Here is a 27,948-nt window from a genome sequence, read left to right on the forward strand (position 1 = left end):
AAAAAATGGCGAGGTTTCGGTACTGCGTTTTCTGTTTTTCTTATTTGTTTTTGTTTGTTTGCTTGTTTGTTTGTTTGTTTGTTAACTTATTTAATTTTATTTTTTTTTGTTTGTTTCGTTCGTTCGTTTGTTTGTTTGTTTCGTTTGCTTCGTTTGTTTTCCCTTCTTGATGGCACAAAACAGAAGCAAACAAGACTTTCGGTTATGTTCGGTTATATTCGGTTCAATAAAAGTTTGTTGGTTTCTGCACAACAGCAACAACAAAAGTCCCTCTGTCCCTCAAAAGCAGTTTCTCCTCTGTCTTAAAGAAGAGCCTCTTTGTAATCGATCTTGTCTGAATGCAGCTCTCCTTTTGCCTACAGGTTTTTATTCCTAGCCTTTTGTTGTTGTTAGTGCCATTGACACTTGTGTCAGCCATGTTGTTGTTATTGTTATACTCTGTAAAAGCAGTTGTTGCTGTTGTACTTGTTTGTTGTTTCTAAAGACACTGCTGTTGCTGCTGTTAGTAATCACCCACTTGGCTTGTATTTTTGTTTTTTGTTTTTTGTTTTTTTGTTTTATTTATAAACACTCTCTGAGTAAGTGATGGTGTTGCTGTTGTTGTTGTTATAGCTGCAATGAGTGTTTGTTAATGTTCCCCCACTTGGCTTGTATTTTTGTTTTCTGTTTTGTTTTGTTTTTTTTTTTGTTTTTTTGTTTTTCTCAACACTCTCTGAGTAAGTGATGCTGTTGCTGTAGTCGTTGTTATAGTTGCAATGAGTGTTTGTTAATGTTCACCAACTTGGCATGTTTATAGTCTATTTTATTTTATCAACACTCTCTGAGTCAGTGATGGTGTTGCTGTTGCTGTTGTCGTTATTATGCTTGCAATGGGAGTTGTTACTGCTCACCCATTTTGCTTTTTTTGTTTTTATTTCTTTATTTTATCAACACCCTTTGAGCCAGTGATGCTGTTGCTGTTGTTGTTGTTATAGTTGCAATGAGTGTTTCTTAATGTTCACCCACTTTGCTTGTTTTGCTTGTGCTTTTGTTTTTGTTTATCAACACCCTTTGTGTCAGTGATGCTGTTGCTGTTGTTGTTGTTACAGTTGCAATGAGTGTTTGTTAATGTTCACCAACTTGGCTTGTTTATAATCTGTTTTATTTTATCAACACTCTCTGAGTCAGTGATGGTGTTGCTGTTGCTGTTGTCGTTATTATGCTTGCAATGGGAGTTGTTACTGTTCACCCACTTTGCTTGTTTTGTTTTTATTTCTTTATTTTATCAACACCCTTTGAGCCAGTGATGCTGTTGCTGTTGTTGTTGTTATAGTTGCAATGAGTGTTGTTAATGTTCACCCACTTTGCTTGTTTTGCTTGTGCTTTTGTTTTTGTTTATCAACACCCTTTGTGTCAGTGATGCTGTTGCTGTTGTTCTTATTATAGTTGCAATGAGTGTTAATGTTCACCCACTTTGCTTGCTTGCTTTGTTTGTTTGTTGTTTTTTTTTTTTTTTTTTTTATCAACACGCTGTGAGTTAGTGATGCTGTTGCTGCTTTTGTTATTTTACTTTGTTATTTTGTTTTTTTACTGTTCAGCCACTTTGCTTGTTTTTTAATCTGTTTTATTTTATCACCACTCTCTGAGTCAGTGATGATGTTGCTGATGCTGTTGTTGTTATTTTACTTGCAATGATAGCTGTTACTGTTCAGGCACTTTGCTTGTTTTGTTTGTTTGTTTGTTTGTTTGTTTTTTTTTATCAATATCCTCTGAGTAAGTGATGCTGTTGCTGTTGTTGTTGTTATAGTTGCAATGAGTGTTTGTTAATGTTCCCCCACTTGGCTTGTACTTTTGTTTTCTGTTTTGTTTTGTTTTTGTTTTTTTTGTTTTTTTTTTCTCAACACTCTCTGAGTAAGTGATGCTGTTGCTGTAGTCGTTGTTATAGTTGCAATGAGTGTTTGTTAATGTTCACAAACTTGGCATGTTTATAATCTGTTTTATTTTATCAACACTCTCTGAGTCAGTGATGCTGATGCTGTTGTTGTTATTATGCTTGCAATAAGTGTTGTTAATCTTCACCCACTTTGCTTGTTTTGTTTGTGCTTTTGTTTTTGTTTATCAACACCCTTTGAGTCACTGATGCTGTTGCTGTTGGTATTATTATAGTTGCAATGAGTGTTAATGTTCACCCACTGTGCTTGCTTTATTTGTTTGTTTGTTGTTTTTTTTTGTTTTTTTTTATCAACACCCTGTGAGTTAGTGATGCTGTTGCTGCTTTTGTTATTTTACTTGTATTTATAGTTGTTACTGTTCAGCCACTTTGCTTGTTTTTTAATCTGTTTTAATTTATCACCACTCTCTGAGTCAGTGATGATGTTGCTGATGCTGTTGTTGTTATTTTACTTGCAATGATAGCTGTTACTGTTCAGCCACTTTGCTTTTTTTGTTTGTTTTTTTTTTGTTTGTTTGTTTGTTTGTTTTATCAATATCCTCTGAGTCAGTGATGCTGTTGCTGATGCTGTTGTTGTTATTATGCTTTCAATGAGAGCTGTTACTGTTCACCCAATATGCTTGTTTATTATCTATTTTATTTTGTCAAGACTCTCTGAGTCAGTGGTGCTGATGCTGATGCTGTTGTTGTTATTATGCTTGCAATGAGAGTTGTTTCTGTTCATCCACTTTGCTTGTTTTGTTTTTTCATTTGTCTTTTTATTTGTTTTTTTTTTTGTTTTTGGTTTTGTTTGTTTTTTTATCAATACCCTCTGAGTCAGTGATGCTGTTGCTGATGCTGTTGCTGTTTTTGTTGTTGTTGTTGTTATACATGCAATGATTGTTGTTACTGTTCAGCCACATTGCTTGTTTTTTTAATCTGTTTTGTTTTGCCAACACTCTCTGAGTCAGTGATGCTGATGCTGATGCTGTTGTTGTTATTATGCTTGCAATGATTGTTGTTACTGTTCAGCCACATTGTTTGTTTTTTTAATCTGTTTTGTTTTGTCAACACTCTCTGAGTCAGTGATGCTGATGCTGTTGTTATTATGCTTGCAATGAGAGTTGTTACTGTTGTAGTTTTGTTTGTCATTTGTCCTTGTTAGCAAGTTCTATTTGCCCTCTCTTGCCTTTTTTCAACACAGTTTCTTTCTTTGAGTCATATGGTTGTGAGATCCTCTCAAACTCCATCTCTTTATTTATTTGTTTCTTTCTTTTTTTTTCTCATTCTCCTTCTCATAATAGCAATCACTGCTGCCACCATGCATGTAAGGCTAGTTGCTCTCATTCTTCTTCATTTGCTAGTGGAAACTTTGTTTCTTCTTGTCGCTCTCTTTTCTTTTTTCTTTCTCTTTTGCAGAGGGTTCGAAAAAACACAGCTCTTCCCTGCAGTTGTGAACATTCCAGGATGGGATGCAGGCAGAAGAAAAAAACTCTCACTAACTGTTTTCTTTTTTTAGCATAAACCGTTGCAAACAAACACCTGAACATGTCTTCTTCACAAGAAAACAACACTGTTGTTGCCCCTTCTCTGAACTCTAAAGCGAAAAAAAAGAAAAGAAAGCAGTCACAAGAACAGAGAGACTTAAAGCTCAAAAACAAAGTCAGGGCCGCATTAGTTGCAGCGTGTGGCTCCGTAAACAGGGTTGTACCTTTCTATGGTACCAAGAAGAGGTACGCTGTTAGCTGTCCGATGCCTTTGTGCAAACATTCGTCCACAAACATTAAAAGACACTTGACTAAAAAAGATCATTCTTGGACTTTGGATGAAGCTTCCATCTTTTACTCTGCAATGGTCAGGAAGTTTCAGCATGCTCGTCTCGAACGCAAGTCCGGCTGTCCAAAACCTTACCCCTGTTTGCAATGTTGGAAGTATTACGACCGACTGGACATACACTTGAAAGAGACTCATTTCTACGATTCCAAGATGATCAAACAAAAGATTGCAGAGGCAAAGCGATACGACAACGAGAAGCTCTATGTCCCCCAATTTATTCAACCTGCCTTCTTTGGTATTAAGCCAGTAGCTGAACAAGCGTCTGCATCAGGCTCTGCATCCTCTGCTCCTGGGCCTTCCTCGTCTTTTTCTTCTCCGGTTCTTTCCTCTGATCCTCTTTTAAGCTTGCCCTCATCAGTTGCTGGTTCGTCCGAGGCTCCTTCTGCAAACCACTGCACCTCTGTAGAAAACAAAGAGCTGAAAACCGAATCCGTCCTAGACTCTGATTTTAATTCCTTAAAGCACTTGGTTTCCAACTCCTCCGTCTTGACAGAAGATAAGAGACTTTTGTTTCAGCTGGACAAAGATGCTTTTCACTTTTATTACCAGTCAGCAGATGAGCTCTTCAGAGATTTTGAAAAGTGGCTTGTGGTAGCCAACAACAACACTTTGTCACAAGCAAAGATCTACAAAAATGCAGTTGTTGAAATATTGACATGTTGTGACAGCACGCTGACGCTGCACCCGAACGCTCTCACCAATTCCAACGTTTTGGAGGATAGATACTTTTCCATGCACTTTAAAAACATTCAGCTCAATTCCAAGCTGAGTGAACTTGACCAAACAAAAGCCATGTCTTGTCACACGTTGTACAACCGCCTCGTCTACCTTTGTCTCCTGTTTCGTTTCAGTGAAGCCAGGAACGTCTATTTCGGACTTTCTCATGAGGCCATCCGACGTTTGCGCTGCAAGGTGGAGGAGTTACAAAAAGTGCTGAGGCCCTTTCGTTCTTTGAGGAGGAGCCTTGTGAAAAGCAAAAAATGCATCAACATCATCAATGTCAGTTTGCTGACCGAATATGGCAAGTCTGCATACGTAAGAGAGTTGGTGGAATCGATTAGAAAGCCGTCTCTTACACCGACTAGAGACAATGCTGTGTCTCTACGAAACCATCTTCTGCTCTCTGTCACTGTAATTAACAGTTTAAGAAAATCTAACATTGCTCTTTTAAACATTAGAGACTACATGGCTGCTGAGAAGAGTGAGTGTGGATATTGCATTGTGCAAGAGCGCTACAAAACAGCATACAAGTACGGAGCCAAAAACATTCTAGTGCCGAACGACTTGAAAGTGTTGATCGATATTTATTTGCTGAGATACAGAGACCTTCTTGTCAACGACTCTCACTACATGGCTGCAGACACCAAGACTGTTTTGGAGTTGAGCGACTGCTACAGGCCCCTTTTTCCATCGATGAGACCCAACAAAGACGAATGTGTGACACTCGGTGCAACTAGAGTGCCTGTTTACCAGATGGGTTCCTCTGCTATCACCTCTTGCCTGACGTCCTGCTTCAGAAAAAGCCAAGTAAACATTCCCATGAAGCGTCTTACTCCCACTTGCATTCGCGGTTCGATAGCCACTTACTTTGCCAACAACAGCAAAGAAGACCGCGAGCGGTTTGCTACACTCTACATGAAGCACAGCAGGAACACAATGGATAGCTTTTATGTGTCCCAGTGGAACGCTGCAGAGGAGTTGCGCTTTGCCCTGGGCATCGGACAGTCCTTCGGAGTCATAGAGTCTTTGACTGTTGAAAAGTCTGAGAGACCACCAAAGAAGGAGAAGGATGTGATGGACTGGCTCCAAACTAATGCAGAGGAGTACGGTTTTCATGAGGTTGAGGACATCTTTGAGGAAGATTTAGACTCCGGTTCTGACTCTGAAGAATGTGCTGCTACTTTCAGCTGTACCACAGTGGTTCCGTTTGCTCCAGCTGTAGAAAACAATGTTCCTTTAGAGGATAGCAACGACCATGCCGTAGATTTCTTGTGTGAACCTACCTCAACTCCTGTTTCGTCTGTTCCATCTGAACAAACAATCGGTGGTCCGGTTCTTGAACTATCCCCTGCTCTTGCACAACTAGTTCCTAATGAACAAGCTGTTTGTATGGATGTAGATCAGACTCTAGCTGTTCCTGTTGGCACAGCTTGTTCTCCTCTTGCATTAACATTATTTCCTGATGAACCGGATTTTATTGAACACCATGCAAAACTTTCTCCAGTTTACTTTAATGAGCAAGTGGTTGCCAAACCTGTTTCTGCTTCTCCTTCTCAGCAAGTCGCTTTCTGTCCTTCAAAAGAGGTCTTTTCTGTTCCTCTGACTCCTAGCCTTGTTGCTTTTCAGCAATCATTGGCCAAACCCAGTTTGTTTCTTTCATCTGATTCAGTTTCAGCTGTTCCAGTCCAACAGGCTGGTACTGTTCTTGCAAAGCAGCTCTCACCTTATGCTGTTCAATCTGTTGGTAGCCTGTTTAGCCAAAGTCTTGCTTGTACATCCAGAGGTAAATTCTTTTTGATTTTTGATTTTTATGCAAATCTCAACACGCTTTTAAAAAATGAAAATGCCCAAATCAACTCCTTGCCCTATTGTTATTGTTAAAGCTGTAAAAAAAACAAAACAAAACAAAAAAACAACACAGAAGTGTGTATGTATTTGTTGCAGGACTAATTCTGTGATTGCTTAAATGTTTATACAAGTGAATGATACTAAAACTGATTATGTTTTAGAAGTAAAAGATCCAAGAAGAAAAAAAATCAAGTTGGAAATGCCATCTTTCACTCAAGAACTCATCGGTAATGTAAAACCTAATTTATACAAAGATATATAAACACAAACCTCTTCTTGCACAATTTCAGATGGTTAGCTGTTAACAAAAACTAGCCATCATTGCTAAGTGCACTTTTAGAAAGTTGTGTCTACCCGATTTCTAATGATGAAGTTAGAAACATCACCGTTAGAAATCATGCACAGCTTGTTATCATCTCTAACACTTAGAAACTGTTGATGGTTTTTATGAATTAGAAAAATGAACATGGTTTTATTTTATTTCAGGATCAACTCAGCCAAGAACAAAGAAAAACAAAGCAGAAGTTAGCCAATGCCAATTAGGTAATCTTTCAAAAACCAGTTATTGCTATCAGTGCAAACAATAAGGTCAACAAAAAATAAATAAATAAATAAAAAAACAGAATAAATCTTGTCTTACTTCAGAACCAAATAAATATTTGATTTAATCACTTTGTGTTATGACTTGAGTTTGTAAAATTTTAGATGAAATAGTTGAAAAGCTGAATGCTTGCCCTGGCCACAACGAATGGTTCAACACCAGAAGTTTTCCTCGATGTGCAGCTTTGGTGTTGGCATACATCTTGCAAGACGTGTTTACAGATGTAAGCTCAAGTTGCTCGTACAAAGATTACCTTGGCATCTTGGCAAATCATAGCAGTGACAAGCTCATTCATGTCTTGCAAAAGTACTCCTACCAAAGCCATATTAAAGACAAAATTAAAAACATGAAGCTAAAAATTCAAAAAGAGGGTAGTTTAGAAAAGTTTTTTCAGTATGGCAATATCGTGAGACCATTTATGTAGTTTAGATAAGTTTGTTCAGTTTGGCAATAAAGATGGGCCTTTTGTGTAGTTTGTTTTATCTACGCTTTTGCAAATATTTTTATCTGTTTCGCTAAAGACATAATAAACAAGAAGTTCTGTTAAACTGTTCTCACATTTCTTATTTAAAGATAGTTCAAACTTTTTTTTATCTTTAAAAAAAAAAAAAAAGAAGTCGTTTTGTTATTCTGTGAAAACCTTTAATAGAGTTGCATTTAGAGTTACTTCTGATGTTTTTAAGAGTTTGTTAAAAAGCAAAATAATATTTCCTGTGATGTTAAACTGCATAAGTGAAATTTAAAAAAGGAAAACTGCTCCAACCATTTTTCGGAAAAAGAAATCAAAAAGTTCCTTATTTTAAAAGATCTAGACATCCATTTCTTCTTCAGCAAAATAGCGAGGCTTTTTTATGAACTCTTACTCTCTATTTTTTCATATATTTACACAAAGGATTTTATTTAGTTCAATGTAAACATACATAGAAGTATATTATGTTTTTTTTTTGTTGTTTTTTTTTTATGCAGTCTAACTTTTGTTTCACTTCTATTTTATTTTACGTTTATCTTGTATTTTATCATGCCTTATTGGTTTTTGCGTTTTGTGATGTCAAGCTGCGTAAGCTAAACTTAAAAGAGGAAAACTACGCTAACTTTTCTTTGAAAAAATATTCAAGAAGTACCTTAAACGAAAGAGAAAGCACACGAATCTTGCCATCCAATTCTTCTTCTGCAAAGTAGCGAGGCTTTTTATGTACTTTTGCTCTCTAATTTATCTCTATTTACGCAAAGGGTTTTATTTCAATGTAAACACGTATAAAAGAATACTTTGTTAAAAATAATGTTAAAGGAGTTGCGTAAAAAAAACGTCTGAATAAAGTTTCTTTACAAAAAAAAAACAACTAAGAAACAAGCGCGCCTAAGAAAAACCAGATCGCGATTCACTAAGTCAAAAAACGAAAGAAACAAAGTTTAAAAGGTCTTTCTAGACAACAAATTCTATTTTTGGCAATGCAGTTTTTGTATTTATGCAACCTAACTTTTATTTTACGTTTACCTTGTATTTTATCTTGCCTTTTTGTGTTTTGTGATGTCAAGCTACATAATCTAAACTTAAAAGAAGGAAACTAGGCTAACTTTTCTAGCAGAATATTATGTTGTTGGTTTTGTATGCAGCCTAACTTTAGTTTCATCTATATTTTATTTTGCGTTTATCTTATATTTTATCTTGACTTTTTGAGTTTTGTATTTTGTGATGTCAAGCTACATAATTTAAACTTAAAAGAAGAAAACTAGGCTAACTTTTCTTTGAAAAATTATTCAAAAACTACCTTACACCGATAGAGATAGCTCACGAATTTAAAAAGTTGCATCTATTCATCTTCTTCTTCAGCAAAGTAAAGCTTTTTATGCACTTTTACTCTCTAACTTACCTATATTTGCGTAAAGGATTTTATTTAATTCAGTTTAAACATAACTAGTAGAATATTATGTTATTGGTTTTGTATGCAGCCTAACTTAAGTTTCATCTATATTTTATTTTGCGTTTATCTTATATTTTATCTTGTCTTTTTGAGTTTTATATTTTGTGATGTCAAGCTACATAAGCTAAACTTTAAAGAGGAAATTTACGCTAACCTGTCTTTGAAAAACTATTCAAAAACTACCTTTAACAAAGTAGCGAGGCTTTTTATGCCTTTTTACTCTCTAGCATACCTATATTTGCGCAGAGGGTTTTATTTAATTCAATTTAAACATGCCTAGTAGATTATTATGTTGTTGGTTTTTTATGCAGCCTAACTTTAGCTACATCTATTTTTCATTTTACGTTTGTCTTATATTTTATTTTATCTTTTTGTGTTCTGTGATGTCAAGCTGCATAAGCTAATGTTAAAAGAGGAAAGCTGCGCTAACCTTTCTTTGAAAAACTATTCGAAATCTATTTTTGAGATAATCTAGATTTAAAAGAGGAACACTACGCAAATTTTGCTTTGAAAAAACTCTCGAAAACTACCTTATTCGATAGAGATAGCACACAAATTTAAAAAATTGTATCTACTCATCCACTTCTTCTACAGCAAAGTACTGAGGCTTTTTATGCACTTTTATTCTCTAACATACCTATATTTGCGCAAAGGATTTTATTTAACTCAATGTAAACATACATAGAAGAGTATTGTTACCCGTTTATTTTATGCAGCCTAACTTTAGTTTCATCTATATTTTATATTGCGTTTACCTTATATTTTATCTTGCCTTTGTTAGTTTTGTGTTTTGTTATGTCAAGCTTCATAATCTAATCTTAAAAGGGGAAAAACTGCGCTAACTTTTCTTTGAAAAAGTACTCAAAAAGGACCTAAATCGATATAGATAGCTCACAATTTTAAAAAGTTGCATATAGTCATCTTCTTCTTCAGCAAAGTATCGAGGCTTTTTATGTATTTTTACTCTAACTTTCCTATATTTGCGCAAAGGACATTATATAATTCCACTTAAACATGCCTAGTAGATTATTATGTTGTTGGTTTTTTATGCAGTCTAAACTTTATTTCATCTATATTTTACGATTAACTTATATTTTATCTTGCCTTTTTGAGCTTTGTGTTTTGTGATGTCAAGCTACATAGTCTAAACATAAAAGAGGAAAACTACGCTAAACTTGCTTTGAAAAACTATTCAAAAACTACCTTTAACAAAGTAGCGAGGCTTTTCATGCACTTTTACTCTCTAACATACCTACATTTGCGCAAAGGATTTTATTTAATTCAATTTAAACATGCTTAGTTGATTATTATGTTGTTGGTTTTTTATGCAGCCTAACTTTAGTTTCATCTATATTATGTTTTAGGTTTATCATATATTTTATCTTTTCTTTTTGAGTTTTGTGTTTTGTGATGCCAAGCAACTTAAGCTAAACTTAAAAGTGGAATACTACGCTAACCTTTCTTTGAAAATCTATTCATAAACTACCCTAGACAAAAGCTAGATTTAAAAGGGGAAAACTACACTATTTTTACTTTGAAAAAACTTTCGAAAACTACCTTATCGATAGAGATAGCACACGATTTTAAAAAATTGCATATATTCATCCACTTCTTCTGCAGCAAAGAAGCGAGGCTCTTTATGCACTTTTTCTCACTAGTTTGCTTATATTTACGCAAAGGAATTCATTTAGTTCAATCCAAACATATATAGAAGATTATTATGCTATGATTTTTTTTTTCTTTTATGCAGCCTAACATTCATTTCACCTACATTTTATTTTACGATTAACTTTTATTTTATTAGATTCTAGTAGATTATTACGTTGTTGTTTTTTTATGCAGTCTAACTTTAGCTTCATCTATATTTTATTTTACGTTTATCTTATATTTTATTTTGTCTTTTTGAGTTTTGTGTTTTGTGATGTCAAGCTACATAAGCTAAACTTAAAAGAGAAAAGCTACGCTAACCTTTCTTTGAAAAGCTGTTCAAAAACTACCTTTGACATAATCTAGATTTAAAAGAGGAAGACTACACTATTTTTGCTTTGAAAAAACTTTCGAAAACTACCTTAATCGATAGAGATAGCACAGGATTTTAAAAAATTGCATATATTCATCCACTTCTTCTGCAGCAAAGAAGCGAGGCTCTTTATGCACTTTTTCTCACTAGTTTGCTTATATTTACGCAAAGGAATTCATTTAGTTCAATCCAAACATATATAGAAGATTATTATGCTATGATTTTTTTTTTCTTTTATGCAGCCTAACATTCATTTCACCTACATTTTATTTTACGATTAACTTTTATTTTATTAGATTCTAGTAGATTATTACGTTGTTGTTTTTTTATGCAGTCTAACTTTAGCTTCATCTATATTTTATTTTACGTTTATCTTATATTTTATTTTGTCTTTTTGAGTTTTGTGTTTTGTGATGTCAAGCTACATAAGCTAAACTTAAAAGAGAAAAGCTACGCTAACCTTTCTTTGAAAAGCTGTTCAAAAACTACCTTTGACATAATCTAGATTTAAAAGAGGAAGACTACACTATTTTTGCTTTGAAAAAACTTTCGAAAACTACCTTAATCGATAGAGATAGCACAGGATTTTAAAAAGTTGTATCTAGTCATTCACTCCTTTCACAGCAAAGTAGCGAGGCTTTCTATGCACTTTTACTCTCTAACATACCTATTTTTGCGCAAAGGATTTTATTTAATTCAATTTAAACATGCCTAGTAGATTATTATGTTGTTGGTTTTTTATGCAGCCTAACTTTAGCTACATCTATTTTTCATTTTACGTTTGTCTTATATTTTATTTTATCTTTTTGTGTTCTGTGATGTCAAGCTACATTAGCTAATGTTAAAAGAGGAAAGCTGCGCTAATCTTTCTTTGAAAAACTATTCGAAATCTATTTTTGAGATAATCTAGATTTAAAAGAGGAACACTACGCTAATTTTGCTTTGAAAAAACTCTCGAAAACTACCTTATTCGATAGAGATAGCACACAAATTTAAAAAATTGTATCTACTCATCCACTTCTTCTACAGCAAAGTACTGAGGCTTTTTATGCACTTTTATTCTCTAACATACCTATATTTGCGCAAAGGATTTTATTTAACTCAATGTAAACATACATAGAAGAGTATTGTTACCCGTTTATTTTATGCAGCCTAACTTTAGTTTCATCTATATTTTATATTGCGTTTACCTTATATTTTGTCTTGCCTTTGTTAGTTTTGTGTTCTGTGATGTCAAGCTACATAAGCTAATGTTAAAAGAAGAAAACTACGCTAACCTTTCTTTGAAAAGTTCTCAAAAAGGACCTAAATCGATATAGATAGCTCACGATTTTAAAAAGTTGCATATAGTCATCTTCTTCTTCAGCAAAGTATCAAGGCTTTTTATGGATTTTTATTCTCTTATTTACCCAAATTTGCGCAAAGGACTTTACTTAATTCAACTTAAACATGTCTAGTAGATTATTAAGTTGTTTGTTTTTTATGCAGCCTAACTTTAGTTTCATTTATATTTTATTTTACGTTTATCTGATATTTTATCTTGTCTTTTTGTGTGTTGTTTTGTCAAGCTACATAAGCTAAACTTAAAAGTGGAAAACTACGCTAACCTTTCTTTGAAAATCTATTCAAAAACTGCCTTAGACATAAGCTAGATTTAAAAGAGGAAGACTACGCTATTTATGCTTTTAAAAAACTTTCGAAAAATACCTTAATCCATTGAGATAGTACACGAATTTACAAAGTTGTATCTAGTCATCCACTTCTTCTATAGCAAAGTAGCGAGGCTTTTTATGCACTTTTGCGTACTATATTATCTCTGTTTACGCAAATGGTTTTTGTTTATTTCTATGTAATGATATACAAAAGAGTATTTTGTTAAAGATTATGCTGCAGGAGCTGCGTAAAAAAACTCTGGCGACCTTTCCTTAAGAAAAAAGCAACTGAAAGACATGTGCGCCTTAGAAAACTCAAATCGCGATTCACCAAATTAAAAGACGAAAAGAACGAACTTTAAAAGCTCTCACTAGACATTTGTGTTTATGATAGGCAATGCAGTTTTTGATTTTATGCAGCCTAACATTTGTTTCATCTATATCTTATTTTACGTTTATCTTATACTTTATCTTGCCTTTTTGAGATTAGTATTTTGTGATGTCATGCTAAATAAACTATACTTTGCTAATTTTTATTTGAAAAAATATTCAAAAACTACCTGAATTATAAGCTAGATCTAAAAGAGGAAAACTACGCTAACTTTTCTTTAAAAAAATATTTAAAAACTACCTTAAACATAAGCTATATCCAAAAGAGGAAAACTATGCTAACTTTTCTTTAAAGAAATATTTAAAAACTACCTTAAACATAAGCTAGATCTAAAAGAGCAAAACTACGCTAACTTTTCTTTGAAAAAATATTCGAAAACTACCTTTAAACATGATTTAGATTTAATAGATGAAAACTACGCTAACATTTCTTTGAAAAAACATTCAAAAACTACCTTTAAACATGATTTAAATTTAAAAAAGGAAAACTACGCTAACATTTCTTTGAAAAAACATTCAAAAACTACCTTTAAACATGATTTAAATTTAAAAAAGGAAAACTACGCTAACATTTCTTTGAAAAAATATTCAAAAAGTACCTTAATCGAAAGAGATAGCACACGAAATTAAAAAGTTGCATCTAGTCATCCGTTTCTTCTTCATCAAAGTAGCGAGGCGTTTATGCACTTTTTATTCTCTAATTTATCTCTATTTACGCAAATGGCTTTTGTTTATTTCAATGTAAAACTTTTCAAAAGAGTATTTTGTTAAAGATTATGCTGCAGGAGCTGTGTAAAAAAACTCTGGTGACCTTTCCTTAAGAAAAAGCAACTGAAGTAGATGTGCGCCTAAGAAAATCCAAATTGCGATTCACTAAATTAAAAGACATATACAACAAACTTTAAAAGTGAGACTATTTTTACAAGCGTATTTGGTAAAGATGAAATGTCCTTATGACATTTTAACGTTACGAAAAGGATTTTCTTCTGTTCAAATATTTATTACAATTTAAAGTGTTAAATAATGTTACAGAAACGACCTAAAACGCCTGTTATATTAATTTAAACGAACAAAATAGATAAAAAAAAAAAAGAAAAGCTATCATTTAAAAAAAAAAAGAAAAAAAGAAAAGAAATAGAAGTTGAGGAAAAATAAAAATAAGAACTTCTAACAAAGAGCTCTTTTTTTTATTTTTCAGATTTTAGATGCTTAATTCCTTGAATGAAAAGTTGAACTGATGACCCACTACTAAGGTTGTTCCTAGCCTTCCGTTCTCAAACTAGGCCATTCTGAGAGGCTGTTTGATTAAGTACCGTTGATAGTAGTATCGCACGTAAGAGACTTCTAAAACTCTGATTATTAATTCCTTGAATGAAGAGATGACTTCATACTCACTAACGAGTTTGTTCTTAGCCATCCGTTCTTAAACTAAGCAAAACAGTGAAGTTGTTTGATTAAGTATCACAGTTTGCTGATTTGCACATGCACCATTGCCGAAACTGTGATGCTTGGTTCCTTGATTGGATTGAAGAAGCTCATCACCATGCTTTTTACAAGCTGTCCGTTGTTATGTTTTGCAATTCAGTGGTTCTGTTTTGCAATTCATTTTCTGTTTGTTTAAGGTGGTAGAGCACAATTAAAATACAAATATTTGATCAAAATATGAAAAAAAAAATTTTTCATTCATCTTATTTAAAATTTTATCCTCTTTCTTTTGATGTTAGTATGAAACTGAAACTATTTTTGGAAATGTGTTAAAAACCTACATTTGCAAAATTATTTACCTTAGCAACGCCATAGCAACCACAAACATACCCTCTTTTATTATATACGTTGAGCAAAATTGCAAGCTAATTTGTCTTTTTGTTGTGTCTATCATGCTTTTTATTGTTTATTTATCAACTTTGCTTTTAAAGAAATTTGAATTTTGAGAATTTTGTTTTTCTTTATTTTGTACTTATTTTTGTTTTTTCTGCAAGTTGAGTTTTTCATATTTTATCAAGATTTCAAAACATGATTTTTTCTGATTGAATAAAGCTTTTGTTCTGAAATTTTCAGGACATATTCCTAACAACATTAGAATTCATTTGACAGATAGATTTTATTTAATTGTTTTTAAAACTCATTATTTTTAGTTTTAACTTCTTTACACTGCTTGTAAATCGTACTAAATTTAACTTATCTTAAAAAATAGGTCATATCTTTACATATAAAAGGACTAATTAAAATTCTATCTGTTAAATGGAATAAAATAAGTTCATTAACAGATCTGCAAAGTTTAATTAATGGTTCTTAAGTCTAACTCAAGTTAACGTGTTTTGAAAACATAAGAATTAGATCTTCATTTACACTGTTTTTGCGCCATTATGGGTTTTTGGTAAAGTTTTTCAAATTTTTTTTTTTGCAAAAACATTTCATTTCTCTTAGTGAAGCATTTCTGCATATTTTTAAAACTATTTTTTAAATCTTTCATGAAAAGTGTCTTTTTTGTGCTCTACCACCTTAAGTATCATCGATGGTGGTGTCGTGCATGCAAACTTTCCGAAACTCTGATGCTTGTTTTTCTTGAATGGAGAGATGAGCTTATACTTTAGGTGACTTTTAAAACTGCAGTAATTAGTGCCTCGAATGGAAAAACGAACTCATTCATTACTGACCAAGGTTGTTCCTGGCCATCCGTTAACATATTAGGCAACAGTACAGCGAAGCTGTTTGTTTTACAAGCTTTTGTCGTTTCGAGAAATCACTACATTAAGCATTCGATGGTGATACACGACTGATGGCCAGGTTCTGATTTTCGAGTGAATAGAAGAGTCGCATCCGGCCACCGGACGGCTTTCGACGCAAAACAGCTGTACACACTCGTCCAACGTCCAGTGACTAACTGTTGCAACGAGAAAGTTAGCTTTAATTGTCGTGCAGATTGTCCGCTTTGACGTAAAATGCTAGAAATTTGCTGAACGCTCGGTTTGCGCCGCCCAAGAGTCATTCTGTTTCTGCGTTGCCAGCGTCTGTCGGCTAAATACAACTGTAGACTAAGCGCAAGCTTTTTCACCGCAAAAGTTGTACAGAGCCACACCGAAGGCTAAAATCGACTTTAAGGTCGAAGGTTAAAATCGACCCTAGAGCTTTGAAAACGACGTCACGAAATTTTCAAGACATCATCGAAGAAAATTACGGCGGCCAGATGCAACTCTTAGTACTAACTCTACTAATATTAGTACGTTAAGCATTCCAGTCGAGAGATCAGACGTTTTTTCGTCACCTAAGAGACCGGCCGATGCGTTTGCGACGCTGCGGAAAGAAAGAAGATGGCAAACCACAGGGTTGTTACCGTAACAAACCTCCGTGAGTACCTCCATCTCGAGTGGCTTTTGAAGAAACGTTCGTTTTAAACTCAAAGGGATGGTTGTTAAAGCTCACAAACGCCTGGTTAACGATTTTCTAACGGCAGAGACCGTGTTTACAATGGATACAGACCGATTAACTGAGCCCAAAGCGCAAGATCTATCAGAAAACTCCTCTAGGTCGATGCAAAGAGACGACTAGACACGTGCGTCTAAAGGCATTTTACAATTGAAGGACGCCCCTCGTGGGCCCTTTAACCTTAACACTAAACTCCTGCTTGATATCCTCGTCCCCAGGTTTCCAAACCGTAACCCCAACCCCCTCTAATCCTAACCCCCTTACCCTCTAACTCTCCCCTCTCAAAAAAACAAAAAAACATAAAAAAGAAAACAAAACGAAAAAAAAACTTGCTTCCCTCCTCCCTTTTAGCTCTAGGATGCAATACCTTTTTGCCGCCCTCCGCTAGAAGGGAGTAGGGAGTAACGAAAGCTTGACATCAAAGTAGCGTTTCGTATGAGATTTATTTGCCAAAATTTGAGCGTTTTTAAAAAAGCCAAGACTTCGTCAGAGGGGTTTCTTCTTTTCTCCTAAACCTATCGATCGATTAAAAATCTCAAAGCAAAGAAATTCAAAACAAAATACAAAAGCGGGAAGTTTTAGTTTCTGCACCACAAGCCAAGCACTAGTTCAAACTGGAGATAATAAAAGGAAATCGAATGATCTCACTTCTCAAACCACTGAGCTGCCATTGGTCGGCAGTTTCATGTTTGGAGACTATTGAGCTGCCATTGGTCGGCTGTTTAATCGTTGCGATTGGTCGGCAGTTTTATGGTTGGAGACCATTGAGAGATATAAAAGGCACTTTTTTTATTTTGAGCACAACATTAAACGCTTAATCGTTAGATGTTGTTATAATGACACCCTTAGAATGCCAAATTGAAAAAAAAACAAAAACAAAAACAAACAGAAAAAAAAAAAAGAAACCGAAACGGGCATTCTTTTAAGCATAACGTTAAAAGCTAAATCGTTAGAGGTTTTATTAAAAAGACACCTTTAGAATGCAAAAGACAAAAACGTAAAGTTTTGCTTTCCTGGCCACAAGCGATAAAATTGTTAGTAAAACCCAATGTTCGAGTACTCGAACAGGTCCGCTCAACCGTGGATAAAGGCGGAACTAACACACACTACCAACTAGTCACTGTGTTGGTCTGCTGAAATTACAACAGTCCATGAAAAGTATCTCGTAGAAAAGTCATAATTTTGGATCATGGGCGGGCTGCTCAAATGAGCACTCTGCCCAACTGAAACAAAGGAAAAAAAAAAAAGAAAAAAGAAAAAAGAAACCGAAACGGGCATTCTTTTGAGCATAACGTTAAAAGCTAAATCGTTAGATGTTTTATTAAAAAGGCACCTTTAGAATGCGATGTCCTAAAATATTTTCCTCGATATTTTAAAAATTAAACAAATACAAAACTTAGTCTCACAACTGGCGACAACTTTTAATAAGCAAACAAAGCAACAACCTTCCTTTCGAATTCTTTATATTTTAAACTAAGACGAACAAAGAAAAACAAAAACACAAACAAAAACAAAAACAAAACAGAAAAGGGAGAAAGAGTGAGTCGACTGATTTTGCTAAACTGCCTTAGACGAGAAGTCATAAACGTTTGCTGACATGTTAAGACATTTTAAGCCTTTGCTATTATCATGAGGCTTTTGCTCCACGAGCCAAAAAAGTACGCTAGAGTTGACAAACTGCATCGCGGTCAAAAAGTGTAATTACGCCAACACTTTTATCCGTTTTTAAGCATTTCGTTTTCGCACGAACAACAATTAAAGCAGCTCGTTGAGCTTAACGACGTTCGTATTTTTTTTCGAAGCCAAAACTTCGGCTATAAGTAGAATGAAGAGGCACTTCGAAAAACAACAAAGCTGTTCGCAGTCGATAGCAACGAGCGACAACATCTCTGCGAGTCTGGCATCAAGGTAAACAATTTTTTTTTACATTTTCATTTGTTAGTGCCACTTTTGTGTACATTATGTATTCAAAAATTTCTTGCTGACGCTAGATTTTTCGTTTTCAATGAACAACAGTTGCAACCTCTAGCCGTTTGCTAAAACAGCTTGCTAGGACAACCAAATCAATCATATGTTGTGAAAATTTCTTTTTGTTCAACTGACTAAGGCAGATCGAGCGAACGCTTTTTTTTTATAACTTGCTTGTATCATATTGCTATTAAGAAAACAGCGTTGTGTATCCTAAACGTGACATAATTGGCAATTATCCGTAACTAAAAATAAGATAGAAATTACAAACTTGATACCATATTTTAATTACTGTAACAAAACTAGACGTCATCGCGTGAGAAAAAAAATGTTTATGACACATAACCTCTTGTTTTGTTTTTGTTTTTATTATCTTATTTATTTATAATTTTTTTTCTTCACTTTTTCCTTTAATCTTTTTTCTTTCGTCCAAAAAGCGTTTTGAATTTGCCTCGCCACAAGCGATGAAATCGATAAAAAAACCTGCTCGGACATTCTCAATTCTCAACAACAAAAGCAATCAAAGGTCTAGCTTTAGAGCACGTGCGCCAACAGGTTGATGAAACCGTTCAAACATGCCCGATCGCTAGAATTTAAAAAAAAAAAACAAACCAGAAACGAACCAAAATATAAAAAAAAAAAACAAAAACAAAAAAGGACATCTCTAGAACGCTTAAGTTTTATAAAATATTTTCCTCTGCGTTTTTAACCAGCTAAACTGTCGTAAAGTTTTTTCGGTGCAGTTCATTTAAAAAACTTAGTTTTCAACTTTTAAACGTTTTAGACTTCTCGTTTAAGGCAGTCGAGAGAAATGAGTCGACTCACTCTCTCTCTCCCTTTTCGGTTTTGTTTTTGTTTATTTGTTTTTGTTTTTTCTTCGTTTGCCTTTGTTTGCTTTTCTAAAAGTTGTCGTGCCATGCGAGACTTAGCTTTTTTTTTTGCTCAAATTGAGCACAAGTGAGTTTCTAGTCTTGAAAGTGTGCAAAGTGTGGGCCAATCTGGTGGCTGGAGTGATGACACGTGAATGCTGGAAATTCCAGACATTGAGCGGATCCAGCGTACATAGAAAGAAAATGTAGCATTCACGTGGGTCTCTCCTAAGCGTGCCATTGGTCGGTCTGCTGTCCTTAAGTACCCCCCCTCCCCCCCTCAACGTCACGTTTGCTCAACTTTCTCGGTCTTTGGCGCCCAGAGAAAGCTTGAGGAAGGATAAAAAATGGCGAGGTTTCGGTACTGCGTTTTCTGTTTTTCTTATTTGTTTTTGTTTGTTTGCTTGTTTGTTTGTTTGTTTGTTAACTTATTTAATTTTATTTTTTTTTGTTTGTTTCGTTCGTTCGTTTGTTTGTTTGTTTCGTTTGCTTCGTTTGTTTTCCCTTCTTGATGGCACAAAACAGAAGCAAACAAGACTTTCGGTTATGTTCGGTTATATTCGGTTCAATAAAAGTTTGTTGGTTTCTGCACAACAGCAACAACAAAAGTCCCTATGTCCCTCAAAAGCAGTTTCTCCTCTGTCTTAAAGAAGAGCCTCTTTGTAATCGATCTTGTCTGAATGCAGCTCTCCTTTTGCCTACAGGTTTTTATTCCTAGCCTTTTGTTGTTGTTAGTGCCATTGACACTTGTGTCAGCCATGTTGTTGTTATTGTTATACTCTGTAAAAGCAGTTGTTGCTGTTGTACTTGTTTGTTGTTTCTAAAGACACTGTTGTTGCTGCTGTTAGTAATCACCCACTTGGCTTGTATTTTTGTTTTTTGTTTTTTGTTTTTTTGTTTTATTTATAAACACTCTCTGAGTAAGTGATGGTGTTGCTGTTGTTGTTGTTATAGCTGCAATGAGTGTTTGTTAATGTTCCCCCACTTGGCTTGTATTTTTGTTTTCTGTTTTGTTTTTTGTTCTTTTTGTTTTGTTTTTTTTTCTCAACACTCTCTGAGTAAGTGATGCTGTTGCTGTAGTCGTTGTTATAGTTGCAATGAGTGTTTGTTAATGTTCACCAACTTGGCTTGTTTATAATCTATTTTATTTTATCAACACTCTCTGAGTCAGTGATGGTGTTGCTGATGCTGTTGTCGTTATTATGCTTGCAATGGGAGTTGTTACTGTTCACCCACTTTGCTTGTTTTGTTTTTATTTCTTTATTTTATCAACACCCTTTGAGCCAGTGATGCTGTTGCTGTTGTTGTTGTTATAGTTGCAATGAGTGTTTGTTAATGTTCACCCACTTTGCTTGTGTTTTTGTTTTTGTTTATCAACACCCTTTGTGTCAGTGATGCTGTTGCTGTTGTTGTTGTTACAGTTGCAATGAGTGTTTGTTTATGTTCACCAACTTGGCTTGTTTATAATCTATTTTGTTTTATCAACACTCTCTGAGTCAGTGATGCTGATGCTGTTGTTGTTATTATGCTTGCAATAAGTGTTGTTAATGTTCATTCACTTTGCTTGTTTTGTTTGTGCTTTTGTTTTTGTTTATCAACACCCTTTGAGTCACTGATGCTGTTGCTGTTGGTGTTATTATAGTTGCAATGAGTGTTAATGTTCACCCACTTTGCTTGCTTGCTTTGTTTGTTTGTTGTTTTTTTTTTTTTTTTATCAACACCCTGTGAGTTAGTGATGCTGTTGCTGCTTCTGTTATTTTACTTGTATTTATAGTTGTTACTGTTCAGCCACTTTGCTTGTTTTTTAATCTGTTTTATTTTATCACCACTCTCTGAGTCAGTGATGATGTTGCTGATGTTGTTGTTGTTATTTTACTTGCAATGATAGCTGTTACTGTTCAGGCACTTTGCTTGTTTTGTTTGTTTGTTTGTTTGTTTTTTTTTTTTTTATCAATATCCTCTAAGTAAGTGATGCTGTTGCTGTTGTTGTTGTTATAGTTGCAATGAGTGTTTGTTAATGTTCCCCCACTTGGCTTGTACTTTTGTTTTCTGTTTTGTTTTTGTTTTTTTTTGTTTATTTTTTCTCAACACTCTCTGAGTAAGTGATGCTGTTGCTGTAGTCGTTGTTATAGTTGCAATGAGTGTTTGTTAATGTTCACAAACTTGGCATGTTTATAATCTATTTTATTTTATCAACACTCTCTGAGTCAGTGATGCTGATGCTGTTGTTGTTATTATGCTTGCAATAAGTGTTGTTAATGTTCACCCACTTTGCTTGTTTTGTTTGTGCTTTTGTTTTTGTTTATCAACATCCTTTGTGTCAGTGATGCTGTTGCTGTTGTTGTTGTTACAGTTGCAATGAGTGTTTGTTTATGTTCACCAACTTGGCTTGTTTATAATCTATTTTGTTTTATCAACACTCTCTGAGTCAGTGATGCTGATGCTGTTGTTGTTATTATGCTTGCAATAAGTGTTGTTAATGTTCACCCACTTTGCTTGTTTTGTTTGTGCTTTTGTTTTTGTTTATCAACACCCTTTGAGTCACTGATGCTGTTGCTGTTGGTGTTATTATAGTTGCAATGAGTGTTAATGTTCACCCACTTTGCTTGCTTGCTTGCTTTGTTTGTTTGTTGTTGTTGTTTTTTTTTATTTTTATCAACACCCTGTGAGTTAGTGATGCTGTTGCTGCTTTTGTTATTTTACTTGTATTTATAGTTGTTACTGTTCAGCCACTTTGCTTGTTTTTTAATCTGTTTTATTTTATCACCACTCTCTGAGTCAGTGATGATGTTGCTGATGCTGTTGTTGTTATTTTACTTGCAATGATAGCTGTTACTGTTCAGCCACTTTGCTTGTTTTGTTTGTTTTTTTTTGTTTGTTTGTTTGTTTGTTTTATCAATATCCTCTGAGTCAGTGATGCTGTTGCTGATGCTGTTGTTGTTGTTATTATGCTTTCAATGAGAGCTGTTACTGTTCACCCACTTTGTTTGTTTATAATCTATTTTATTTTATTAATACTCTCTGAGTCAGTGATGCTGATGCTGATGCTGTTGTTGTTATTATGCTTGCAATGAGAGTTGTTACTGTTCACCCAATATGCTTGTTTATTATCTATTTTGTTTTGTCAACACTCTCTGAGTCAGTGGTGCTGATGCTGATGCTGTTGTTGTTATTATGCTTGCAATGAGAGTTGTTTCTGTTCACCCACTTTGCTTGTTTTGTTTTTTCATTTGTTTTTTCATTTGTTTTTTGTTTTGTTTTTTCATTTGTTTGTTTTTTTATCAATACCCTCTGAGTCAGTGATGCTGTTGCTGATGCTGTTGCTGTTTTTGTTGTTGTTGTTGTTATACATGCAATGATTGTTGTTACTGTTCAGCCACATTGCTTGTTTTTTTAATCTGTTTTGTTTTGCCAACACTCTCTGAGTCAGTGATGCTGATGCTGATGCTGTTGTTGTTGTTATACATGCAATGATTGTTGTTACTGTTCAGCCACATTGCTTGTTTTTTTAATCTGTTTTGTTTTGTCAACACTCTCTGAGTCAGTGATGCTGATGCTGTTGTTATTATGCTTGCAATGAGAGTTGTTACTGTTGTAGTTATGTCTGTCATTTGTCCTTGTTAGCAAGTTCTATTTGCCCTCTCTTGCCTTTTTTCAACACAGTTTCTTTCTTTGAGTCATATGGTTGCGAGATCCTCTCAAACTCCATCTCTTTATTTATTTGTTTCTTTTCTTTTTTTTTTTTTTTTTTTTTCTCATTCTCCTTCTCATAATAGCAATCACTGCTGCCACCATGCATGTAATGCTAGTTGCTCTCATTCTTTTTCATTTGCTAGTGGAAACTTTGTTTCTTCTTGTTGCTCTCTTTTCTTTCTTTTTTTCTCTTTTGCAGAGGATTCGAAAAAACACAGCTCTTCCCTGCAGTTGTAAACATTCCAGGATTGGATGCAGGCAGAAGAAAAAAACTCTCACTAACTGTTTTCTTTTTTTTTAGCATAAACCGTTGCAAACAAACACCTGAACATGTCTTCTTCACAAGAAAACAACACTGTTGTTGCCCCTTCTCCGAACTCTAAAGCAAAACAAAAGAAAAGAAAGCAGTCACAAGAACAGAGAGGCTTAAAGCTCAAAAACAAAGTCAGGGCCGCATTAGTTGCAGCGTGTGGGTCCGTAAACAGGGTTGTACCTTTCTATGGTACCAAGAAGAGGTACGCTGTTAGCTGTCCGATGCCTTTGTGCAAACATTCGTCCACAAGCATTAAAAGACACTTGACTAAAAAAGATCATTCTTGGACTTTGGATGAAGCTTCCATCTTTTACTCTGCAATGGTCAGGAAGTTTCAGCATGCTCGTCTCGAACGCAAGTCCGGCTGTCCAAAACCTTACCCCTGTTTGCAATGTTGGAAGTATTACGACCGACTGGACATACACTTGAAAGAGACTCATTTCTACGATTCCAAGACGATCAAACAAAAGATTGCAGAGGCAAAGCGATACGACAACGAGAAGCTCTATGTCCCTCAATTTATTCGACCTGCCTTCTTTGGTATTAAGCCAGTAGCTGAACAAGCGTCTGCATCAGGCTCTGCATCCTCTGCTCCTGGGCCTTCCTCGTCTTTTTCTTCTCCGGTTCTTTCCTCTGATCCTCTTTTAAGCTTGCCCTCACCAGTTGCTGGTTCGTCCGAGGCTCCTTCTGCAAACCACTGCACCTCTGTAGAAAACAAAGAGCTGAAAACCGAATCCGTCCTTGACTCTGATTTCGATTCCTTAGAGCACTTGGTTTCCAGCTCCTATGTCTTGACCGAAGAAAAGAGACTCTTGTTTCAGTTGGACAAAGATGCTTTTCACTTTTATTACCAGTCAGCAGATGAGCTCTTCAGAGACTTTGAAAAGTGGCTTGTGGTAGCCAACAACAACACTTGGTCACAAGCAAAGATCTACAAAAATGCAGTTGTGGAAATATTGACTTGTTGTGACAGCACGTTGACGCTGCACCCAAACGCCCTCACCAATTCCAATGTTTTGGAGGATAGATACTTCTCCTTGCACTTTAAGAAAATTCAGCTCAATTCCAAGCTGAGTGAACTTGACCAAACAAAAGCCATGTCTTGTCACACGTTGTACAACCGCCTTGTCTCCCTTTGTCTCCTGTTTCGTTTCAGTGAAGCCAGGAACGTCTATTTCGGACTTTCTCATGAGGCCATCCGACGTTTGCGCTGCAAGGTGGATGAGTTGCGAAAAGTGCTGAGGCCCTTTCGTTCTTTGAGGAGGAGCCTTGTGAAAAGAAGAAAAAGCATCAACATCATCAATGTCAGTTTGCTGACCGAATATGGCAAGTCTGCATACGTAAGAGACTTAGTGGAATCGATTAGAAAGCCGTCTCTTACACCGACTAGAGACAATGCTGTGTCTCTACGAAACCATCTTCTGCTCTCTGTCACTGTAATTAACAGTTTAAGAAAATCTAACATTGCTCTTTTAAACATTAGAGACTACATGGCTGCTGAGAAGAGTGAGTGTGGATATTGCATTGTGCAAGAGCGCTACAAAACAGCATACAAGTACGGAGCCAAAAACATTCTAGTGCCGAACGACTTGAATGTGTTGATCGATATTTATTTGCTGAGATACAGAGACCTTCTCGTCAACGACTCTCACTACATGGCTGCAGACACCAAGACTGTTTTGGAGTTGAGCGACTGCTACAGGCCCCTTTTTCCTTCGGTGAGAGCCAACAAAGACGAAGGTGTGACACTCGGTGCAACTAGAGTGCCTGTTTACCAGATGGGTTCCTCTGCTATCACCTCTAGCCAGACGTCCTGCTTCAGAAAAAGCCAAGTAAACATTCCCATGAAGCGTCTTACTGCCACTTGCATTCGCGGTTCGATAGCCACTTACTTTGCCAACAACAGCAAAGAAGATCGCGAGCGGTTTGCTACACTCTACATGAAGCACAGCAGACACACAATGGATAGCTTTTATGTGTCCCAGTGGAACGCTGCAGAGGAGTTGCGCTTTGCCCTGGGCATCGGACAGTCCTTCGGAGTCATAGAGTCTTTGACTGTTGAAAAGTCTGAGAGACCACCAAAGGAGGAGAAGGATGTGATGGACTGGCTCCGAACTAATGCAGAGGAGTACGGTTTTCATGATGTTGAGGACATTTTTGAGGAAGATTCAGACTCCGGTTCTGACTCTGAAGAATGTGCTGCTACTTTCGGTTGTACCACAGTGGTTCTATTTTCTCCAGCTGTAGAAAACAATGCTCCTTTAGAGGACAGCAACGAACATGTTGTAGATTTCTTGTGTGAACCTACCTCAACTCCTGTTTCGTCTGTTCCTTCTGAACAAACAATCGCTGGTCCAGTTCTTGAACTATCCCCTGCTCCTGCACAACTAGTTCCTAATGAACAAGCTGTTTGTATGGATGTAGATCAGACTCTAGCTGTTCCTGTCGGCACAGCTTGTTCTCCTCTTGCATTAACATTATTTCCTGATGAACCGGATTTTATTGAACACCATGCACAACTTTCTCCAGTTTACTTTAGTGAGCAAGTGGTTGCCAAACTTGTTTCTGCTGCTCCTGCTCAACAAGTTGCTTTCAGTCCTTCAAAAGAGGTCTTTTCTGTTCTGCTGGAAACAGTGTCTAATGTTGCTTCACAGCAAGATAATCTAATGGCTGTCACACGTGTTTTCCATGCTCCTCCTGAAGCTGCTCTTCTTGAACCTGCTCTTCTTGAACCTGCTCTTCTTGAACCTGCTCTTCTTGAACCTGCTCTTCTTGAACCTTCTCATAAGCAAGTGGTTGCCAAACCTGTTCATGTTGCTCCTTCTCTGCAAGTTGTTTTTAATCCTTCAAAAGAGGTCTTTTCTGTTCCTCTGGCTCCTAATCTTGTTGCTCGTCAGCAAACGATGGCCAAACCCAGTTTGTTTCTTTCAGCTGTTCCAGTCCAACAGGCTGGTACTGTTCTTGAAAAACAGCCCTCACCTGGTGCTGTTCAATCTGTTGGTAGTCTATTTAGCCAAAGTCTTGCTTGTACATCCAGAGGTAAATTCTTTTTGATTTTTGATTTTTATGCAAATCTCAACACGCTTTCAAAAAATAAAAATGCCCAAATTAACTCCTTGCCCTATTGTTATTGTTAAAGCTGTAAAAAAAAAAAAAAAAGAAAAACAATAAAAAAAACAAAAAAAAAAACAAAAAAAACAACACAGAAGTGTGTATGTATTTGTTGCAGGACTAATTCTGTGATTGCTTAAATGTTTATACAAGTGAATGATACTAAAACTGATTATGTTTTAGAAGTAAAAGATCCAAGAAGAAAAAAAATCAAGTTGGAAATGCCATCTTTCACTGAAGAACACATCGGTAATGTAAAACCTAATTTATACAAACATATATAAACACAAACCTCTTCTTGCACAATTTCAGATGGTTAACTGTTAACAAAAACTAGCCATCATTGCTAAGTGCACTTTTAGAAAGTTGTGTCTACCCGATTTCTAATGATGAAGTTAGAAACATCACCGTTAGAAATCATGCACAGCTTGTTATTATCTCTAACACTTAGAAACTGTTGATGGTTTTTTTATGAATTAGAAAAATGAACATGGTTTTATTTTATTTCAGGATCAACTCAGCCAAGAACAAAGGAAAACAAAGCAGAAGTTAGCCAATGCCAATTAGGTAATCTTTCAAAAACCAGTTGTTGCTATCAGTGCAAACAATAAGGTCAACAAAAAAAACAAATAAAAAAACAAAATTAATCTTGTCATGCTTCAGAACCAAATGAATATTCGATTTAATCTCTTTGTGTTATGACTTGAGTTTGTAAAATTTTAGATGAAATAGTTGAAAAGCTGAATGCCTGCCCTGGCCACAACGAATGGTTCAACACCAGAAGTTTTCCTCGATGTGCAGCTTTAGTGTTGGCATACATCTTGCAAGACGTGTTTACAGATGTAAGCTCAAGTTGCTCGTACAAAGATTACCTTGGCATCTTGGCAAATCATAGCAGTGACAAGCTCATTCATGTCTTGCAAAAGTACTCCTACCGAAGCCATATTAAAGACAAAATTAAAAACATGAAGCTAAAAATTCAAAAAGAGGGTAGTTTAGAAAAGTTTGTTCAATATGGCAATATAGTGAGACCGTTTATGTAGTTTAGAAAAGTTTGTTCAGTTTGGCAATAAAGATGGGCCTTTTGTGTAGTTTGTTTTCTCTATGCTTTTGCAAATATATTTATCTGTTTTGCTAAATACATAATAAACAAGAAGTTCTGTTAAACTGTTCTCACATTTCTTATTTAAAGATAGTTCAAACTTTTTTTATCTTTAAAAAAAAAAAAAGTCGTTTTGTTATTCTGTTAACACTTTTAATAGAGTTGCATTTAGAATTATTTCTGATGTTTTTAAGAGTTTGTTAAAAAGCAAATTAATATTTTCTGTGATGTTAAACTGCATAAGTGAAATTTAAAAAAGGAAAACTGCTCCAACCATTTTTCGGAAAAAGAAATCAAAAAGTTCCTTATTTTAAAAGATCTAGACATCCATTTCTTCTTCAGCAAAATAGCGAGGCTTTTTTTATGAACTCTTACTCTCTATTTTTTCATATATTTACACAAAGGATTTTATTTAGTTCAATGTAAACATACATAGAAGTATATTATGTTTTTTTTTGTTTGTTTTTTTTATGCAGTCTAACTTTTGTTTCACTTCTATTTTATTTTACGTTTATCTTGTATTTTATCATGCCTTATTGGTTTTTGCGTTTTGTGATGTCAAGCTGCG

At 35.2% G+C, this 27,948-nt stretch overlaps 2 protein-coding genes across 3 annotated transcripts; both read left to right on the forward strand.

Annotated features, from left to right (window-relative positions):
• The first annotated feature begins 33 nt into the window (after window positions 1-33).
• LOC149880549 (uncharacterized) lies at window positions 34-27,427 on the forward strand. 2 transcript variants are annotated; one of them, XM_090068157.1, is made up of 5 exons: window positions 34-2,749; window positions 21,944-26,206; window positions 26,462-26,527; window positions 26,789-26,845; window positions 27,002-27,427. In XM_090068157.1, exons 2-5 carry the CDS (start codon window positions 23,185-23,187, stop codon window positions 27,319-27,321), a joined length of 3,465 nt encoding a protein of 1,154 aa, XP_089924283.1. In that variant the 5' UTR covers window positions 34-2,749; window positions 21,944-23,184; the 3' UTR covers window positions 27,322-27,427. The 2 variants fall into 2 exon arrangements, with proteins under 2 accessions (XP_089924283.1, XP_089924284.1); XM_090068158.1 differs by lacking the exon at window positions 34-2,749 and adding an exon at window positions 19,462-19,522 and having other exon boundaries at window positions 23,156-26,206.
• Window positions 6,263-7,371, forward strand: LOC149880550 (uncharacterized). The gene is made up of 3 exons (XM_090068161.1): window positions 6,263-6,540; window positions 6,800-6,856; window positions 7,019-7,371. Exons 1-3 carry the CDS (start codon window positions 6,432-6,434, stop codon window positions 7,336-7,338), a joined length of 486 nt encoding a protein of 161 aa, XP_089924287.1. The 5' UTR covers window positions 6,263-6,431; the 3' UTR covers window positions 7,339-7,371.
• Window positions 27,428-27,948: the final 521 nt, after the last annotated feature.

The sequence above is a fragment of the Hydra viridissima genome, unplaced genomic scaffold (assembly GCF_058129835.1).
Source record: "Hydra viridissima isolate aposymbiotic clone 2 unplaced genomic scaffold, HvirCarnegie_v1 scaffold_12, whole genome shotgun sequence".
Taxonomy (NCBI): Eukaryota; Metazoa; Cnidaria; class Hydrozoa; order Anthoathecata; family Hydridae; genus Hydra; species Hydra viridissima.

Bases quoted from the DNA above. Each gene is read 5' to 3' on its own strand.
- LOC149880549 (XM_090068157.1), top strand. From the start codon at position 23,185: ATGTCTTCTTCACAAGAAAACAACACTGTTGTTGCCCCTTCTCCGAAC. The intron at 26,207-26,461 runs GTAAATTCTTTT...ATTATGTTTTAG, and splicing joins TCTTGCTTGTACATCCAGAG to AAGTAAAAGATCCAAGAAGA. The intron at 26,846-27,001 runs GTAATCTTTCAA...GTAAAATTTTAG, and splicing joins AGTTAGCCAATGCCAATTAG to ATGAAATAGTTGAAAAGCTG.
- LOC149880550 (XM_090068161.1), top strand. From the start codon at position 6,432: ATGTTTATACAAGTGAATGATACTAAAACTGATTATGTTTTAGAAGTA. The intron at 6,541-6,799 runs GTAATGTAAAAC...ATTTTATTTCAG, and splicing joins TTTCACTCAAGAACTCATCG to GATCAACTCAGCCAAGAACA. The intron at 6,857-7,018 runs GTAATCTTTCAA...GTAAAATTTTAG, and splicing joins AGTTAGCCAATGCCAATTAG to ATGAAATAGTTGAAAAGCTG.